Source organism: Scyliorhinus torazame, chromosome 6 (assembly GCF_047496885.1).
Source record: "Scyliorhinus torazame isolate Kashiwa2021f chromosome 6, sScyTor2.1, whole genome shotgun sequence".
Lineage (NCBI taxonomy): Eukaryota > Metazoa > Chordata > Chondrichthyes > Carcharhiniformes > Scyliorhinidae > Scyliorhinus > Scyliorhinus torazame.
The window spans coordinates 182225180-182245533 of record NC_092712.1 but is presented as its reverse complement, the minus strand read 5'-3'; the positions used below and the strand labels follow the sequence as shown (position 1 = coordinate 182245533).

At 45.8% G+C, this 20354-nt stretch overlaps 1 protein-coding gene across 3 annotated transcripts in view; it reads left to right on the top strand.

The window, feature by feature from the left end:
• Positions 1 to 20354, top strand: part of dgkb (diacylglycerol kinase, beta) — a 1346936-nt gene that overhangs the window by 273849 nt on the left and 1052733 nt on the right. For all 3 annotated transcript variants that reach the window (XM_072509150.1, XM_072509148.1, XM_072509149.1), the window contains one exon: positions 11252 to 11328. In XM_072509150.1, coding sequence (XP_072365251.1) covers positions 11252 to 11328 — 77 coding nt within the window. The remainder of the gene's footprint in view (positions 1 to 11251; positions 11329 to 20354) is intronic.

Genomic DNA, 20354 nt, shown 5'->3' with positions numbered 1-20354 from the left:
GGCCCCTCCCCTCCACCGACCGTAACACGTATTTTCTCAGTGTGGTTGATGAATACTTCAGATTCCCCTTCGCCATCCCATGCCCCGGGATATGACGTCTGCCACAGTTATCAAAGCCCTCAACACAATCTTCGCTCTGTTCAGTTTCCACGCCTACATCCACAGTGACAGGGGATCCTCCTTCATGAGTGATGAGCTGCGTCAGTTCCTGCTCAGCAGGGGTATTGCCTCCAGCAGAATGACAAGCTACAACCCCCGGGGAAACGGACAGGTAGAGAGGGTGAACGGGACGGTTTGGAGGGCCGGCCAACTGGCCACGGTCCAGGAACCTCCCAGCCTCCCGCTGGCAGGAGGTCCTCCCTGATGCACTACACTCCATTCGGTCACTACTGTGCACCGCCACTAACAACACACCCCATGAACGTCTTTTTGCCTTCCCCAGGAAGTCCACATCCGGGGTGTCGCTCCCGACTTGGCTCGCAGCTCCTGACCCGTCCTGCTCCGTAGGCACGTCCGACTCCACAAGGCGAACCCGTGGGTGGAAAGGGTGCAATTGCTCTATGCAAACCCCCAGTATGCCTACGTGGCGTACCCCGACGGCCGCCAAGATACTGTCTCCCTCGGGGACCTGGCACCAGCAGGTCACACACACACACACACACACATACCCCCGGCCCGGCACCACCCTCCCCTCACCCAGCGCTCCCAGCAGCAACCCTCCGGGACCATCCGTCCAGCCCACGCCCGAGGATGAAGAGGATTTCAGCACGCTCCCGGAGGCTCTGTACATCAGACCAGCATCGGCATCACCGCCACCACTGCGTCGCTCCCAGCGGAACATCAAGGCCCCGGACTGGTTCAACCTCTCACTGGTCCATTGGACTTCAAAATACATTTTTTTTTCTCTCTATCAAATGTCAATGTAAATGTAAATGTAAAAAGGAAACCATTTGTTGTAAATAATTCTCCACCACCCCCACCGGACTCAATTTTAACAGGGTGTGAATATGGTAAACCACTGTTGCACCTCTATTAGGTGATGTATGGTAGGACCTGTACTACAGGTACGTTGGTAGTCCCTGCCTGCTGGCTCCGCCCAGTAGGCGGAGTATAGATATGTGTGTCCTCCATGCTGCAGCCAATTCACCAGCTGCTGCGGGAGGCCACACATCTTAGAGCAATAAAGCCTCAGTTGTATCCAACTCAAGTCTTTGTGCAATTGATCATGCTTCAGTGACACCATTGGTTGACCTTTGGCCTGTCATTTCCAAACCCGTGCACAATGGTTCAGCATGAAGCTTTGAGTCAAGTCTCACGCAGATAACTTTTTTAAATCAATGAAATATTCTAGCCCAGCAACAAATCTGGAAGCAGCATTCCCTCATTCCTCTCAGCCTTTCTGGACTTCCTTTTCAGCCAGGGTCTGGGGAGGTGCTAAAGCTTTCTCTGCTAGTCTGGGTGGTGGGTATGCATTTTCTAAGCATGCAGGGACAGCTGAAAGTTCAGACAGTTGCCTTTAAGCATTTGCTCATTTACCTCCTGGCTGAGCTAGCTCCTTTGTTCTCTAACTTTCCTCTCACAACCCTACCCTCAAGCTCAGTGCCAGCTGCCGGCAGGGGAAAGAACAACAGGGCAGCAAGCAGCGAGGTCAGCGAGTGCAGTTTACATGAGTGGCTGTGACATAAACCTGCTATGTCATTGTGGGAGTGGTCCCTGTGAACGCAATCACCTATTACTGTGGTTATCGGGAGTCAATTAATGGAATCTTATCATTTTAAAATCTCCTGGATTGCTTTTTAATACTCACCATGAGACTGAGGATGAAATCAGGTCATCTCCCAGCTATTCTGGGAGCGGGTTCAACCCTACAACAAGGACTATTTACTGACAACATGGCTTGAATCATGACTTTTGATGCACACCAGGTATACAATGAAAGCCATGCTGTCTTGCAACATGTGTTGGGAGCAAACCATTGACATACTGAAACAAAGCCTCTATTGCCTGGACTGTTCTGGTGGAGCCCTGCTGTATTCAGAGTGGGTATTCTTGCAGTTCTGATGGATATTGCATAACCTTACTGTGATAGCGTGGCCCCTTTAAGGGCCGGACCTTCTTGGACCAAGTGATCTGCCCAGAGCCCATGGGGCTGGAGCGTGCAAACCTGAGGCTCTCGGGTTCCAGGGCGCGGACCCCGGTCGTGGGTATCATCAGGGTGATGCGACCATCAATTCACTCGAGACGTGAGCAGAAGTAAACTGTGGCTTTAATCAACTTAGAACAGTGCCTGCCTGCGACTGATCCAATACTGAGAACCGCCCACAGGTCCACTGCTCTTTATACCTCCCTTCAAGGGGAAGAGCCATGGGCGGAGCCCATACAGGCCCCAACATGTTCCCCTATGGATACTGCCATACAATGGCCCATAGGAGGAGCCCACAAGGGCAACAACATAGCACAGATACAAGGGCAACAGCACAAATACAAATACAATGGTGGATTATTGGCATAATACATTCACCACACAGGGTAAGCCTGGGAGTCGAGGAACTGGTGCTGTGTTGGAGTTGTGTTGGTCTGTAATACAAAATGCTTCCTGTGTTAATAAATCACCGTTGTGATTTAACACTGCCTCGTGGCATTACCTCGCGCTACAACATTTACCATTACCAGGGGGCAGCCCTTGCCGCCAGCTCCATGGTGAGCAGCTGAGCAGGAAATGGAACAACCCCTTTCTGGCTGAGTTGTCAATGAAGAACTAACTTGAGTGCTATACCAGTAACCACACCCCCAATTCTTCATTCACTAACAGTCTCACATCTCACCTGTTACTGCCTATTATAGCATTCAGTGGAGAAAATAAAGACAACAAAATAAACACTCCAAACCAAATTTATAACTAAAATTATGTCACAGCATGCAGCTGTCAACTAATCACCGCTATGCACACTCTAAATACTAGTCGGGCTGGAGGAAGGTTTGTAGTGGAGTTCCCCAGGGATCGGTATTGGGAGCCTTGCTTTGCCTGATATATATTAATGATCTCGATATTGGTGTGCAAGGGGCAATTTCAAAGTTTGCGGATGACACAAAACTTGGAGGTATTGTAAACTACGAAGAACGTCAAAAGGACATAGACAAATTGGTGGCGAGGGCAGATAGGTGGTAGATGAAGTTCAATGTTGAGGAGTATGACGTGATGTATTCTGGTAGAAAGAACATGGAGAGACAATAAAATAAGGGGTAAAATTCTTAAAGGGTGCAAGAGCAGAGAGACCTGGGTGTATATATGCATGGATCATTGAAGGTGGCAGAACAGGTGGAGAGAACAGTTCATACCGCATACAGTATTCTGGGTGTTATTAATAGGGGCATAGAGTACAAGAGCAAGGAGATTGTGCTGAACTTCTACAAGATGCTAGTTAGACCTCAGCTAAAATATTGTGTACAGTTCTGGGTGCCACACTATCGGGAAGGATGCGAGGGAATTGGAGAGAGTGCAGAAGGATGGTTCCTGTGTATAAGAATGATTCCAGTGATGAGAAACTTCCTTTTATGAGGATAGATTGGAGAGAAGAATGCTAAGAGGTGATTTGATAGAAAGGTTCAAAATCATGAGGGGGCTGGACAGAGTAGATTGACATAACTATTCCTGCTTGTAACAGGATCATGAACGAGAGGGCTCAGACTTAAAGTGAGTTGCAAAAGAAACAAATGTGATATGAGAAAAGAACTTTACCCACAATGAATGGTTCAGGTCTGGGATGCAGTGCCTGGGATTGTGGTGGAGGCAGGTTGAATCGAGGCATTCAAGAGGGCATCAGATGATTACTCGAATAGAAACAATGTGCAGGGGTGCAAGGAAAAGGCATTGTGTGAGGGTGAGAGGATATGAATGTTCGGTTTAAATCCTGATTGATGGATATTGTTGGTAGCTGAGTGACGGGTGTGTGATGAGTTGACCAGTGGCTGACACTGGTGTTGCAGTTGGTGGGATATGGCATTAGAGGATGACTCACTGTACTTGATTGTCTGTGTGAGGTCTAGATCACGTGGATGTCTTGCTGCACTGCATCCAGGGGCGCGATTTAACAGAAACGTTGCTAAGTGTCCTTACAGGCAGGTTTGGCTGGGTGTTTCTCCCCAGCTCTGTCGGCGAGTTCCTGCTATCTAACCACTTTGTCATTTTTTTGGGACCTGAAGTTTTACTCTCCAGGCTCGTCTACACCCAGAATTATTTTCATCACTGGGGAGCTGAACTCGCTGGCCAAACTGGCTCCTCAGAGATTGGGCTACCATTTTGAAAGGGTGCCCTGATTTCTAAGTGAGCCTGAAGGTCCCTCACACCCATGGGCAATGTCACCTCACACATACATAGGCATTACACCACACCCGAAGTGAGGGCCCCTGCCACCCTCCAGAGAAAGACAATCTCCACTTCCCTTACCTCCTCCACAAATACTTTCCAGTGCAGCATCCAAAAACCTTTGTGCCTGCACATTTTTATGTTATGCCATCCCTCACTGTTCCCCAGAAAAATTCAATGCCTGCATGACACCTCCTCCAGTCACAACGCAGCTCCCCTTTAAGAGGTGCAAGCTAGCTTTAAGCAGTAAAGGCTAGCTTTAAATGATGCTCAGAAATTAAAATTTTCGGACCCTAGTTAATTTGTGCAATCAATGAATAGTGCAGTTAGTTGTATGTGGAATCATTATATTGAGCAGACAGCACAAAGTTGGGGGCTACGCAATTCAGCTCCCGTTGTGTTTTGAAAATGAAAAGAAAATGAATATCGCTTATTGTCACAAGTAGGCTTCAATGAAGTTACTGTGAAAAGCCCCTAGTCGCCACATTCTGGCGCCTGTTCGGGGAGGCTGTTACGGGAATTGAACCGTGCTGCTGGCCTGCCTTGGTCTGCTTTCAAAGCCAGCGATTTAGCCCTGTGCTAAACAGCCCCAGAGTGTGCATTTTAAACATTTTGTCACCATTCATTATGCATCTTAATTATATAAATACACATTATATATATAAAAATATGGTTTGAATTTAATGCTGTGACATGTCAAATTCAGGGAATTAATTCATAAACTTTTTTTTGTGGAAAGAATTTAATCATGAATATGTTGATAAATATTTTGACAGAAGATGATGAATTGTTCCTTTTAGTTAATGAAATCATGTGTTCCATTTTTCAAAAGCTCTAAATAACGTAATGATTTTTGACAATGAAAATAAATTAAGGACTTACAGTCAAATCATTTGTGCCACTACTTCAAATTACGAAAAGCCTTATGTGGTGGGCATATAATCATGCAAAATAGTAGAAAGAGCTGCTTGGAAGCTGAGGCAAAACTTGCTGTGAATCTAAACTGACCATCATATCATCATGGTATCATTTTTTTTAACTCTTCCAGTCTCTGCATTTTCCCCTAAATGAAAATGAAGAAGTTATAGATTTCAACAAACTTTTCATTATAACTGTGCTGATGGCTGATTTTCTGTGTGCAAATCCATATTGAAATTATCCATTACACATTAGCATTATTTCCTGCATCATGATTGTTTAGTCATGTTTGATACATTTCGATAAGATGGTGAGATTTTAGTGTCCTCTGGGGGTACTCTGCAGTCACAGTTTAAGACTCCAGTAAAGCAGTGGTTTTCAACCTTTTTTTCAAGCGACCCACGTTTACCGACTATCACGACGCATGCCACATTCACAAAAGATTCTCCATAATTACTTTCAAAAGTCACACTTACTGTTGGCACTTCTGTATTATTAAATGTAAAATTGTCAATTGAGCTGCTGTTTCACCTGAAACGACAGCTCCACCCTGACATTATTTTATTTCTTCACACCCATTTTTAGCATTTGGAAAATTGCGTGCAAGCGCTGGAAAGATTAACAGACTCAGTGTTACATAGTTTTTACAAAGTCATGTTCACGCGTTCAAAGCCTAACACAACCTCGGATAGGAAATTAAACTCAAAACTTCAACAACAGGAGTCCTAATTGTTGAACTAAAAACACAGTCAGACAGAATGTGGTGAACCACTGTAATAGGAGATGTAAGGTAGGACCTGCACTACAGGTTCGCCGATAGCTCCTGCCAGCTGGCTCGGCCCACGGAGAACTGTATAAATATGCATGACCTCCAGTGCCCTGCCATTTCGCCAGCTGCAGCAGGAGGCCACGCATCTGACTGTAATAAAGCCACAGTTGTACCCAACTTTAGTCTTTGTGCAATTGATTGTGCATCACAGAATGTCACTGGACGCCTGTCAGTATCGTTAACCAGGTAATTATGTAACAGACTGAAAGCAGGCTAAAACAAAAACAATGCTGTGCATAGCTCAGCTGACCAGTAAGCAAAACGTACAGACACATTCCATTCCATACACATCCAACATTTTATCGGCTCCTGTATACATGAGTGTAGTTCGGTCGCCAGCTAATGCCATCTTTGGCGAACAATCCAAGCCCCGATCAAGGTAGATGTAAAAGTCCTTGCTGTCGAGGAACTGATTCAGCTGATGGGGTTCATGTAGCCACACAGCAGAGACTGATGCTTGGGGACGAGGACCTGGGAAGATGGGATGGATAGCGGCAGGGGACGTGATGAAAAAAATAAGCATCCTTGAAGGACAAGAGCCCCAGTGTGGAGAGACAATTCGGAAGTGGAAGGAGTGGGCATGGGCGCTTGTAGGGCTGGAAGAGGCTGTATGTCCAGCTTAACTGAGAGAATGATAAAAGACGCACGGGGTTTGTTAGTAACACACTGAACTCAAGAAATAATATAGATCCTGGCACTGAACACAGTAGCAGGATATGCCAACTAAAGAGTATTTTACAAGTCTCTGACTGCAAACTGCCCAACTACATTCTGGCCCTAAGAAAGTCCATGGAACCGACTTCAACATCAGCTTCGCGCGGTCATACACTGTAATGCAGTGAGAATTTACCGAGAGAAAACGGTAAACATGGTCAGGCGATATTTGGGGATCATTTTGGTGACCTTTTGGCGACCTATTCGATACCACCCGGCGACCCATCCGCAGGTTGCGACCCCCACTTTGAAAATCACTACACTAAAGCACCTACAGACAGAGGGAAAGGACAAAAATATTGAGACCAACTGTGCAGCAAGAAATTTAATTCAGCTGGCCGTGAGCATCATGACATCTTTTAGTTGCCTGGATAAATCAGCTGGAACTCTCATGATGGCGCCGTTAGAGCCTCCAGAGTCAGCATAGCTCTTACATCATATTACAATGCAGAAAGGATTGCAACTTCCTCAAGTTAATGAGGGTGGCTTTGAAGAAGATTGAGAGAATCCTGCCATACTCTCACCGGGATTCACAGGAAGGAAGGGAAGTGGAGATGGAGAGACAGCAACCTGATTACCTCTATCAATTATATGGCCACCTTTTGTATTTTGTCTTTCTATCACAATCTGTTCCGCCATTGATGTCTCATAACAACAGCAATGGAATAGGTTGTGATACATTATATACTATAATATATATTGTAATATTTCTGTTAATACATATAATATAATCTTATATTGACTTTACCATAATGAAACATCCCAATTCTGTGCAGTGTGCCTCAAATTTTTGTCCTTCCCCTCTCTCAGCAGGTGCTTTAATGAAGTAGTCAGCTCTGACTGCAGAGAAAAAATGTGTCACTAAAATTTTAATATCTTATCAAAAGGTATCAAGTGTGATTGAACAATCATGATGCAAGAAAAGTGCTAATGTGAAATGGAGATGCACACTATAGACAATTTCAATATGGATTTACACACCGCAATTCAGCCATCAGCACAGTACAGTGCTTTAAACAAAATACGACACCGAGCCACATAAGGAAATATTGGGTCAGATGACCAAAGGCTTGGGCAAAGAGGTGGATTTTAGAGATCATCCTCGTTATTTAGATGACATTCTCATCACCGTTTCAAGTGAACAGGAACACTTGAAGAACTCGACAAAATCACAATCTTCGAGTTAAAAAGGAAAAGTGGATCTTTTTAAGTCGTCCTTAAATTACCTGGGTCACATCATCGTTAAATGACTTACACAAGAAGCTGAAGAAGATGACAGCAATCTTAGAAGCACCACGTCCTCAAAAGATGGAACAACTAAAGTTGTTTTTAGGATTGGTCAATTATTATGGTAAAGTTGTGCTGCACTTTGCAACACGATTGAAGCCTTTACACACGTTGCTATGTGCCAAACAGGTATAACACTGGTCAGAAGAATGCAGAAGTGCAGACAATTAGGTAAATGATGCCTCACAGAAGTCAAAGCTGTTGGTTCACTACATTCCCAATTTGAAGTTACAACTTGTTTACGATACATCACTCTTATGGGGTTGGTGCAGTCATCTCGCACATAATGCCTTCAGGAGGGGGAACAACTGACAGCATTTGCTTTCTGCACTCTTACAAATGCAGAAACAAATTACACTCTACTAGAAAAAGAGGCTTTGAGCATCAATTTAGGGGTAATATGGTTCCACCCTGCCTTTAAGGATGTCATTTTACTCTTTTGATGGATCATTGACCCTTGATGCCAATCTTTGAGCCGAATAAAGGTATTCCTTCTTTAGCAGCTGTAGGTTACAAAGATGGTCTTGCATATTGTCGGCACACGCATATCCAATATTGCAAGTTAGAGCAACATGCAAATGCTGATGCTTTGTCAAAATTGTTATGACAAGTCAGGCATGACCCCGAAGAAACTTTTGTCAACATTCTTTATTTCTCACTCGTGGATAATGTACCTGTGACTTCATTTCAAGTTCAGAAATACACAAGAACCGACCCAATGATGGGAAAGGTGATGGGATTGGTCCAAAGGTAATACTGTCAGACATTCAAAGGAAAAATCCAGACCTCAAGCTCTACAGCACATGAAGACTTGAGTTGACAGTCCAAAACGGAGTTTTATTATGGGGAAATTATTATTCCTCCATGCTTGCATAATAAAGTCCTTGGCCAACTGTATGAGGGGCTTTCTGGTGTGGTGAGGATGAACGATCTGGCATGCAGTTATTTTTGGTGGCGAGGATTAGATGCTCAAATCAAAGAGAAAATGGGGCAATATCAATCCTGTACAATACTAAGAAACTCCACCACTGCAACCATTACATCTGTGGGAATGGCCGACACATCCATAGCAAAGAATGCACATCGACTGGGTGGGATCTACCGGTCACGTTGCATCCGAAAAGCAGCATGGTGTGGCACAACGTAACTGGTAGATGCCGGGCGATCCCACTTCTGGGATTTAACCGGCCATGGGAGATTTAACGCAATTTTGTGATACGTTGCAATGTAAATCTCACCCATTGTGGGTGGGATCACTTTCTGGCAAATCTGCAAATTAGAGTGAGACAGCTAGTCTCACTCTAATATGCGTTCCTGAGATCTACCCAAAGTGCGGGGTCTAACCCCATAGCTTTGGAAACCTCGGCCGTGTGCAGTTCAGTACTGGTCTCCACAAACAGGGACCAAGCAGAATGGCACTCATAGGGGTATCCCATGGGATTGGAGGCCCCATATGCATGCCCTCTGGATAGGGTGGTACCCTGGCACTGCTGGTGGCACCTAGCAGTGCCAGCCTGGCACACTGGCAGTGCCACCTGGGTGCCAGCCTTGCACTTCCAAGGTGTCCAGGCAGCACTGGCAGGGGCACTGTTATTGTGTCAGGCTAGCACTTCCAAGGTGCCAAGCTGGCATTTTGGGCGTAGTGGTGATCAGGCTGAGGGTTGTTGCCCTGCAAGCGTGTTATCTAGTTTTAACTGCTGTCATTTTGCTCCTTCTATCCAGCCGTTTTGCTATTTTGCTCCCTCTGCTATCCTGAAGGCACAAACCCACATGGGATATTGGTGCAGAGGCTCCAGCTGCTCTCTGTTATCTCACCCATGTCTTGCACCCCAGTTTTTAAATGGCAATAAGCTCCTGGACTTTAGAAAAAGGAATTTGCAGGTGTACCTGATCTGGTTCTCATTTGCACCTGACCTTTTCCATGGATTGTGAGCAGGACAGGGAGCGTTGACTGATTTTCTTGTCTACTGTCCGCACGGTTAGCCCAGAGTTCCGGAGAACAGTTTTACCATCGATTTGCCACAGACCTTTAAGATGAATCTTTGTGGGAAGCACGGTGGTGCAGTGGGTTAGCCCTGTTGCCTCACGGCGCCAAGGTCCCAGCTTCGATCCAGGTTCGATCCCGGCTCTGGTTCACTGTCCGTGTGGAGTATGCACATTCTCCCCGTGTTTGCGTGGGTTTTGCCCCCACAGCCCAAAGATGTGCAGGGTAGGTGGATTGGCCACGCTAAATTGCCCCTTAATTGGAAAACATTAATTGGGTACTCTAAGTTTATTTTTTAAAAAGATGAATCTTAGTCAGGAAATTACTATTGGGGAAAAAAACATTTTGCTTAGTTAGGGAGGTATATAATTTGCTTTGCAAGAAGTGGCCTTTTGTTACAACTCTTCTGTGGCAACTCCCAGTTAAATCGTTCTTGCTCATTCATTGCTACCCAGTCTTACCTATTGTAGAACCTCTTCAACAAGCGAGAACACAAGAATTAGAAGCAGGACTCGGCCACCGGGCCCTTCAAGTCTGCCCGACATTAAATATAATCGTGGCTGATCTATGTTGAGGGCAAGTTATATTGTTTAGTTAAGAGATAGATGAAAGCTACAGGATTAAAAATATATCTGGTTTGAAGGGGAGAGTCCATTTTAAATAAAAGAGCGCATTTGTTCTTTATATTGAAGAATCAATGAATTGCACAGAGCCCACTGAATGTGCATTGGCTCAACTTACTTGCAGCTTGAACCTCACCTTGAAGAGGTCAGAGTGTGTATATAATTAAGAAACTAGGATGATTTTGTCTAAGTAATTTGTCCATTCATTGGAAATGCCACATTGCTCAAGTATCCAGAACTTTGCAATGTAGGCCAGAACTCTCCAGCTGTTGGGAATCTTTTTTCCCGGTGGCAGCATACCCCCGCCTGCGGGGTTCCCGGTGACGTGGGGCAACTTCAATGGAAAACCTGGTGTTAAGGGAGAATCCCGCTGCCAGCTAACGGCACGCCACCGAGAAACATGCGGCTGGCGGACCGGAGAATCCAACCCAAAAAGTCTGAAGAAAATCCATCATTATTGTTCTGTGAAAATTGAATATTGTCTTACCTAGGACAAACTTGTAAAACTTAAACTTTCTTTTTTCTTTCAGACTCCACAAAGAAACTCAAGGATGTTCTGGAAGAATTCCATGGTGCTGGTGTACTTGTGAAATACAACCCTGAGCAGGTATTTTACATGATCCATGGGATCTGATGTCTAATACATTAAGAAAGGCACGTCCTAGATTTTTGTTCCTTCTTCTCGCCCCCACCCAAGAATTGAATATTAGAGCACTGAAAGGGAAGAAACAAACGCATTCTATATTTTTAATTTCTCAGACTGTGGGAAATGTTTCATTGCGTTCCCATCCATAACTGAAAATGCCTTTGTGGTGATTTTATACAACCAATTGACTTGTTGACCACTTTAAAAAACCGGCATCTCCACATCATGACTTTAAAAAACATTGAGTTCACCATTTGGACTGGGACTGATGTCACTTGTAAGCCAGACTGAGGAAGTGTGACAGGTTAATTCTCGGAACAAGTTGGGTTTTTGGACCAGCTCAATTACTGTCAAGCCATTTTTTCCTGGTGCCAGACTGTAAATGATCAGATTTAATTAAATTAATTGTTCTAACTTGAAGTAAAGACTACACAAAATCTCTGTATGTCTGTCACTTGCCAGACTTGCTCTTAATTGGAGTCATTTTTATTGACTGCTCTTTCATTGATTTTGGCATTCATGTTTGCTGCTGACCTTGTCATTCTTTATTGATTGGCTTATTATGAAGTCTATTTAAAAAAGTAGATACAGGCACCATATGGATAAAGTCAGTGCTTTTCCAGTATAGAACATCTGCAACCTGTATTATCAGTCTGTCATTCAATAGCATTTAGAACATTCAATCACATTCTGTATCAGCTGAGGTTATTCATGAAGTCCCCACATTCACCATCTTGCCCCTCACTTGAGGTGTGGTGATCCTCAGGCTAAATCACCACCAGTCAGCTCTTCCCCCTCAAAGGGGAAAGCAGCCTATGGTCATCTGGGACTCAAGCGACTTCACTTTACTTTATTTAAACATTCAATACCACAATATCCCCCCAATTAAAAATGGCTGTAGTCAGGATGTCAAGTCTTTTCAAAGTGATGTGATGGCAGAATTTTGGTGAACTTTAATTTGATAGACCAGAGTTGGTCAGAGTAATGATGGCTCATATTGTCCCAAAGCTTTGGATAATGACCGGGATTCTCCCCTACCCGGCGGGATGGAGGGTCCCGGTGTGATGGAGTGGCGGGAACCACTCCGGCATCGGTCCGCCCCAAAGGTGCGGATTTCTCCGCACCTTTAGGGGCCGAGCTCTCACCGTGAGGGGCTAGGCCTGCGCCGGAGTGGTTTCCACTCCACCGGCTGGCATGGAAGGACGTTGGCGCCACGCTAGACGGGGCCGAAAGGACTTCACCGGCCAGCGGAAATCTGCGCATGCGCAGGAGCATCAGGGGGGGGGGGGGGTCTCTTCCGCGTCGGCCATGTTGAAGGCTATGGCCGAGGCGGAGGGAAAAGAGTGCCCCCACGGCACAGGCCCGCCCGCGGATCGGTGGGCCCCGATCGCGGGCCAGGCCACCGTGGGGGCACCCCTTGGGGCCAGATCGTCCCATGCCCCACCCAGGACCCCGGACCCCCGCCCGCGCCGCCAGTCCCGCCGGTAAGGTGGGTGGTTTCATTCATGCCGGCGGGACTTTGCCCCTCATACAGCAGCGGGACTTTGGCCCATTGTGGGCCAGAGAATCGCCGGGGGGGCCCGCTGACCGGCATGGCGCGATTCCCGCCCCTGCCAAATATGCGGTGCCGGAGAATTCGGCGACCGGCAGGAGCCGGATTCACACCAACCCCCGGCGATTCTCCGACCCGGCGAGGGTCGCGGGGGTGGGGGGGTGGGGGGGGGGGGGGGGGGTGTTCGGAGAATCCTGCCCAATATTGTAGAAAGGATCAACAAATGACTTGCTGAAATTGCAACGGGCAGTTAATAAAATTTTAAAAGCTTGCCACTTTTCTCTCTATGTTTGGACATGTTATGTAAAAATCTGTCAGTGATATCTAACAGAATCAATATCCCAGCTTTTCAATACACCCTGATATTAGGTTGATGGATCCATTCTAAAGTGCGGTGAAATAAAATTAGATTAATTGGATGATTATTAATGGATTGATAACATTAATTCACAAAGTGACACTGCATGTACTGCGCTTAAACTGGTTATATTAATTTAAAGGTAAACTAAGAAATCCTATAATAGGCTGAATCCTGAGGCACATTAAAGGCTAGTGGCGGCCTTTCCCCCAGAGATAAAGGATCCTGGTGGAAGAAGTCCCACCTAATGATAATTGCCAGACACTCAGGCCGACAGTTCCTCTGTACTCTGCAGTACCATCAAGGTGGCGGTGGCTGTTGCTAATACGACATCCACCTGAGGCCTTGGATTGAAGAGGGAGCAAGGCGCAGGTGAGTGATGGCGAGAAAGGAAGGTGGGGTCAGCATCAGGAGTAGGGCAGAGTCAGTCATCCTTGATCAGTGTTATGGGCCAGGGTTTAGAGAACCTCAAAGTGTATCATGGAGTTCACCTGACCCACAACTTTTAATAGATTGTGGTATGGGGAGCACACGGTCCACTCTACAGGTATGGTACAGCAGAAATGGAAAAGTATTTTTAAAGCAAAATAATGTTTATTCTATGAACTCAAGTTAACTTTTTTAAAACAAACAGTGAACATCTTAGCAACCATTAATTCAAATACAACCCCCAAAGACTACAACACTAAGTAATCCATTAAGCTTTCCTTTTAACATCCATTAGACTTAAAAACACCTTTTTACAGAAAGACATCATGCTTAACTTCACTACGGAGAACAGTTACCACGTTAACACTCATAAGCTTGCAGAGATTCACACACATCCTGCTGTGATTGCAGCTTCTCCAAAACTAAAATGAAACCATACCCACCCTGCAGCAAAAAAACTAAAGCGAAAGTAAAAAGCTGACAGACAGCCCAGCTCCACCCACTCTCTGACATCACTGCAGTAAACACCCATTTCTTAAAGATACTCTCACTACAGATATTTATATACACACCCATTTATAAACACCCATTTCTTAAAGGTACTCTCACATGACATCAGCCACAGTGTGCCTTTGAACAAGGGACACCTTGCTGGGAGCCTGCAAACAATCACATCAAGGTTTGCTTGTTATGCTCCCCATACGGCAAATCCCACACCAGCCCCCCTGGGTTAATACCACCAGCGGTTATCGCACTTGGTCAAGTTGCCCACTTAAAAGCAAAACTTGACAGGTGGAAGGAATGCTGTCCATGAGTCTTTCCACCATGGACTTAATCAAGGTAGGAAGTTCTTTACCCACCATCCTTCTGCTGATTGAATGCTCCTGCCACAAAACTCACCACAGGAGAGGCTGCAAGATTCAGCAGTGTTGCATCGCAGAAGCAGATAATTTAATTCTGCATGTCTGTGTCAGCATTTTTCTCCATCCCCTGCCCACTTACCATATCCTTCATTATTCCCGTTTTTTAAGTAACTATCAAGCTCCTTTTACAACAACTTGTGGAATCATTTTGAACACGGATTTGAAGTGGGGAATTCCAGACTCTTATTCAACCTCTTTGTAAGCTGTGAGCTCTACCACCATGTTTGGCACCATGGTGATTGAGGGAAGAAACTATAAGATTAGGGGAAGTTGATTGACAGTGCAAGATGAAATCAGCCCATTTTATTACACATTTTTGATGATCATGTTGAGTGTGTGAGTAACAGGATTGTACAGTGGATTAGAGACTTTTCTTACTGTTTCACCTTAACTGGGTGAAGAGCAGTCTTCATTGATGGGGTGGATGTCTTTTGTTTTCTACATGACATTATTTTGGGTAATCTCAATGCCTTTCATAGTGGGCGCAAATCTAAAAAACAAACGTATCCCTGACTGGTAATTTCACTCAACCAAGCTGCAAAATGGTCAGATTAGGAAATGCAAAAATAATCAGATTACTGAAATAGAGGATGCTACTTTGAGGGGCAGCCCGAGGCACATTATAGAGGGAAATCAGGTTTATTACATAGAAAGTTAACCTTGGTGATGCAAACTGGAAGAAGAAAGGAAAGTATTATGTGAGCGTAAATCTTGTGCTGAATTCTCTGGTGTGGGAATTGCATGCAAAAATGATATAGCTGCTGCACTGGCTGCAGAGCAGGAGCAACTTTGAAGAAATTTATCACACTAATTTGACTATTTAGCCAAGAGTCCATTTGTGTTCTGGTATATGAGAATATGCTTTTGACTATGTTACAATAATGACTACACTAATTCATTGCTTGCAAATGCTTTTGGACACCTATGAAATTTTGCACAAAAATATTTTCTTTATTAGCATGTATGGAGTTGTTAAATTCCCTGTTAGAAAGTAATAACATCGCCTGTCTTTGTCAATAATTCTCAAAAACTACACTTTGCAGGAAGTCCCAACTTTGGCATGTAAGGCATCAAGGGCATGCCCTGAAGAAAATTAAATAGTCTAACGTTTGTGCTTGCTGTTTGAACATTCTGTATTCACCTGGCCTGGCACAAGGAGGATTTTGTAATAGCTTTAAAGTCTATCTATCTCCATTGCTCCTGCTATTCACTAATTGAAGGCTGTCTGTCATTTAGTATCATCCCACGCACTAAATGAATAGATGGCTGAAGCTTTGACTTGTTTCTGGATATTGTTGTTTTTATTTCACATCTTCCAAGATTTTAAAAGATTTCCCCGGTAGTGCTTGTTCATTTGCTGGAATGATCTTTTTGAAAAGTAATTGTGTCAATAATAATTTTTAAATTTAGAAGAGGCAAAGTCATATTCCAGAGGCCATATTTTAAGAACAGGCAGCAATGAAGCCAACTGCAGTGTATCAGTTTAAGACCGCATCATTTTGACAACCAGGCCTTATTTAAATTTTATTGGTCGACTGATTACGCATTTCAAGCAGTGAAGGGAACCCTGCCCAGTTGGAAGGTGCAATTTATTTTACCCATTTGAAGAGTGAATGCCCTTCTTAAAGAAAACTGTTCTACTCAGTTTAATTTAGGGGGCGGGATTCTCCAACCCCCCGCCGGGTCAGAGAATCGCCGGGGGCCGGCATGAATCCTGCCCACAATGGCTGCTGAATTCTCCGGCCCTCCAAGAAATCCCCCCGACGTGTATCGCGCCACCCGCCTCAGAGAATGGCGAGGACCGGCACGACGCAACGGGCCCCGGGGCCGCCCGAATTCTCCGGCCCGCGATGGGCCGAGAAGCCGCCCGATTTAGGCCCGTCACGCCGGCGTAAATTAAGATAGGTACTTACCGGCTGGACCTTGCTCCTCCACGGTCCTCGGGGGGGCGTGGGGGGATCTGGCCCCGAGAGGTGCCCCCACTACGGACTGGCCCACGATCAGAGCCCACCGATCCGCGGGCGGGCCTGTGCCGTGGGGGCACTCTATTCCTCCGCGTCGCTGCTGTGGACCTCCACGACGGCCGATGCGGAGATGAACCCCCATGCGCGTGCGCTGGGATGATGCCAGCACACACTGTCGCACCCGCGCATGCGCCAACTCGCCCCGGCCGGCGGAGACCCTTCGGCACTGGTCGGCGTGGCGCCAAGACCCTTCCACGCCGGCCTAGCCCCTGAAAGTGCGGAGGATTCCGCACCTTTGGGGCGGCCCGATGCCGGAGTGGTTCCCGTAACAGCCTCCCCGAACAGGCGCCGGAATGTGGCGACTAGGGGCTTTTCACAGTAACTTCATTTGAAGCCTACTTGTGACAATAAGCGATTTTCCTTCGCGCCGTAGTTGCCCGCCCCACCGATCCCCGCAGAATCCCGCCCAGGGTGTATTTCGCACATTAGCATTTCTCAGACAAGAACATCTTGCTTCTCAGGTGCAGGAGGTGGACCATTTAAGAGAAAACATACAGATTTTGTGCAACTTAGATGTCAGGATGGTGTCCAAGCCAACACTGCACCTGATCTGAAGAATGGTGACAAGTAACATTGATGGTCACATATTCTCCCCAGACCAGGGGTTCAATGTTAGAAATACATGAGTGTGATGTCTTTCCGTGAGTGTATGTCTTCCTATTACTATTTCTCCACACAACATAGAATGTTATGTCCCCCTTTCACTATAATAATAATAATCTTTATTGTCACAAGTAGGCTTACATTAACATGCAATGAAGTTACTGTGAAAATCCCCTAGTCACCACATTCCGGCGCCTGTTCAGGTACACTGAGGGAGAATTCAGAATGTCCAATTCACCTAATAGCACGTCTTTCGGGACTTGTTGGGGGAAACCGAAGCACCCGGAGGAAACCCATGCAGACACAGGGAGAGCGTGCAGACTCCGCACAGACAGTGATCCAAGCCGGGAATCGAACCTGGGACCCTGGCGCTGAGAAGCGACAGTGCTAACCACTGTGCTACTGTTCCGCCCATCTGCTCTACATTCTCTGCCACCAATCACAAGGATTGGATTGGATTGGATTTATTTATTGTCACGTGTACCAAGGTACAGTGAAAAGTATTTTTCTGCGAGCAGCTCAACAGATCATTAAGTACATGAGAAGAAAAGGGAATAAAAGAAAATACATAATAGGGCAACACAACATATACAATGTAACTACATAAGCACTGGCATCGGATGAAGCATACAGGGTGTAGTGTTAATGAAGTCAGTCCATAAGAGGGTCATTTAGGAGTCTGGTGACAGTGGGGAAGAAGCTGTTTTTGAGTCTGTTCATGCGTGTTCTCAGACTTCTGTATCTCTTGCCCGATGGAAGAAGTTGGAAGAGTGAGTAAGCCGGGTGGGAGGGATCTTTGATTATACTGCCCGCTTTCCCCAGGCAGCGGGAGGTGTAGATGGAGTCAATGGATGGGAGGCAGGTTCGTCTGATGGACTGGGCGGTGTTCACGACTCTCTGAGGTTTCTTACGATCCTGGGCCGAGCAGTTGCCATACCAGGCTGTGATGCAGCCCGATAGGATGCTTTCTATGGTGCATCTGTAAAAGTTGGTAAGAGTCAATGTGGACATGCCGAATTTCCTTAGTTTCCTGCGGAAGTATAGGTGCTGTTGTGCTTTCTTGGTGGTAGCATCGACGTGGGTGGACCAGGACAGATTTTTGGAGATGTGCACCCCTAGGAATTTGAAACTGCTAACCATCTCCACCTCGGCCGCGTTGATGCTGACAGGGGTGTGTACAGTACTTTGCTTCCTGAAGTCAATTACCAGCTCTTTAGCTTTGCTGGCATTGAGGGAGAGATTGTTGTCGCTACACCACTCCACTAGGTTCTCTATCTTCCTCCTGTATTCGGACTCATCGTTATTCGAGATCCGGCCCACTATGGTCGTATCGTCAGCAAACTTGTAGATGGAGTTGGAACCAAGTTTTGCCACGCAGTCGTGTGTGTACAGGGAGTAGAGTAGGGGGCTAAGTACGCAGCCTTGTGGGGCGCCGGTGTTGAGGACTATTGTGGAGGAGGTGTTGTTGTTCATTCTTACTGATTGTGGTCTGTTGGTCAGAAAATCGAGGATCCAGTTGCAGAGTGGGGAGCCAAGTCCTAGGGAAAGCTGAACTAGCTCTCCTTCTCATACTACTGCTGCTCCTACGTCGTGTGGTCTTCTGGTCACATGATAAGCTATTTAGCTATTTTTTTATGCAAAGTACGATCAGCCGCTTGTTTCTAAGTGATCTGTGAAGCTATTTTTTTTAAACACATTCATGATTAACACAAAGACAAAAGTCTCCAGATAGCCAGAAAATGTTAACAATATTAACACCAACTCCTATTTTTGTCTGTTTCTGATCGAAGGATCAGTATTGGGAAGTGAAACTAGTCACTGTCTTCTGATCTCGTGCACCTCCGCTGCCCCTCCCCCCGCCCTCTCCCCCGGCTGCTACCTGTCGGCGCACAGCCCATCACCACTCATCTTTATGCCTGGGGTACCATAATTATCCTGAATCTCTGATGGGCTCATTGTCACCAATAGCAACCACTGCTCTTGCTGATGTCGGTGGCAGTGAAGATGCCAGCAGCGGTCGGCAGGCCTAACTTCAACTGTTGGGGACATCAATCATAGGGAAGTCCCAATGGTGGCAACTTAAGTGCCTGTGCACACTTACATTTTCTCTGGCCACCCCAATAGAACAAACGGGTGTGCTTCGCCATTGGGCAAGACCCCAGCAGCTTGGCAAAATCTCAGCAGATATTTCTGCACTTCGGGCTTGATTATTTCAATTTTGTGGACATAAGCTTTGGTTAAAGCTGTTATTGGTTCTGCTTTCTAATCAGTGAGGAATATGCATTTGCAAAATGTATATCCTATGGAAATCCAGAACCAGTGGTGCATGAATGGCTATATCGAAATGGAAGGAAGTGAGTCAAATGCACGGATACAGTGGGTTGGAAATAATCAAGTGTTGTACAGGGTGTTCGTGAGATTGCATCTGGATTATTGTGTGCAGTTTTGGTCTCCACATTTAAGAAAGGATGTATTTGCATTGTAGGGGGCACAGTGAAGATTCATTAAACTGGTCCCTTGGATCAGGGGGTTGTCCGACAATGAGAGTCTAAGTAAATTGGGCCTATATTCTCTGGAGTTTAGAAGAATGACTGCAATCTCATTGCAACCTACAAAATTTTGAAGGAGCTTGGAGATTGCTTCTGTTGGTTGTGGAAGCACGAGGGCACAGTCTCAGTATGTGGGTCCTATCATGTAGGATTGAGGTGAGGAGAAATTTATTCATTCAAATTTAATCCATGTATTCTCTCCCCAGAGGATGCTCCATCATTGAATACATTTAAGGTTGGGATGGACAGATTTTTGGGATCTCAAAGAATTAAGGGATATGGGGTGGGGGTAGGAAATTGGAGTTGCAACCCAAGATCAGCCATGATCGTATTGATTGGTGGAACGATAGGCCGTGTGGTCTATTTTTGCTCCTATTTATCAAGTTCTTATGTTCCTAACAATGGAGAGAGTAGGTTGGGAGAAGGCACCAATAAATAGTGTAAATCAAACAACCTTTTTAACGGCGTCAACCAGTCGTGCTGGTTGACGCCGGCCAGCATGGATGTAGGGGTCAGTGTGGGGCGGCCGCCGGAGAAGTCACGGCACAG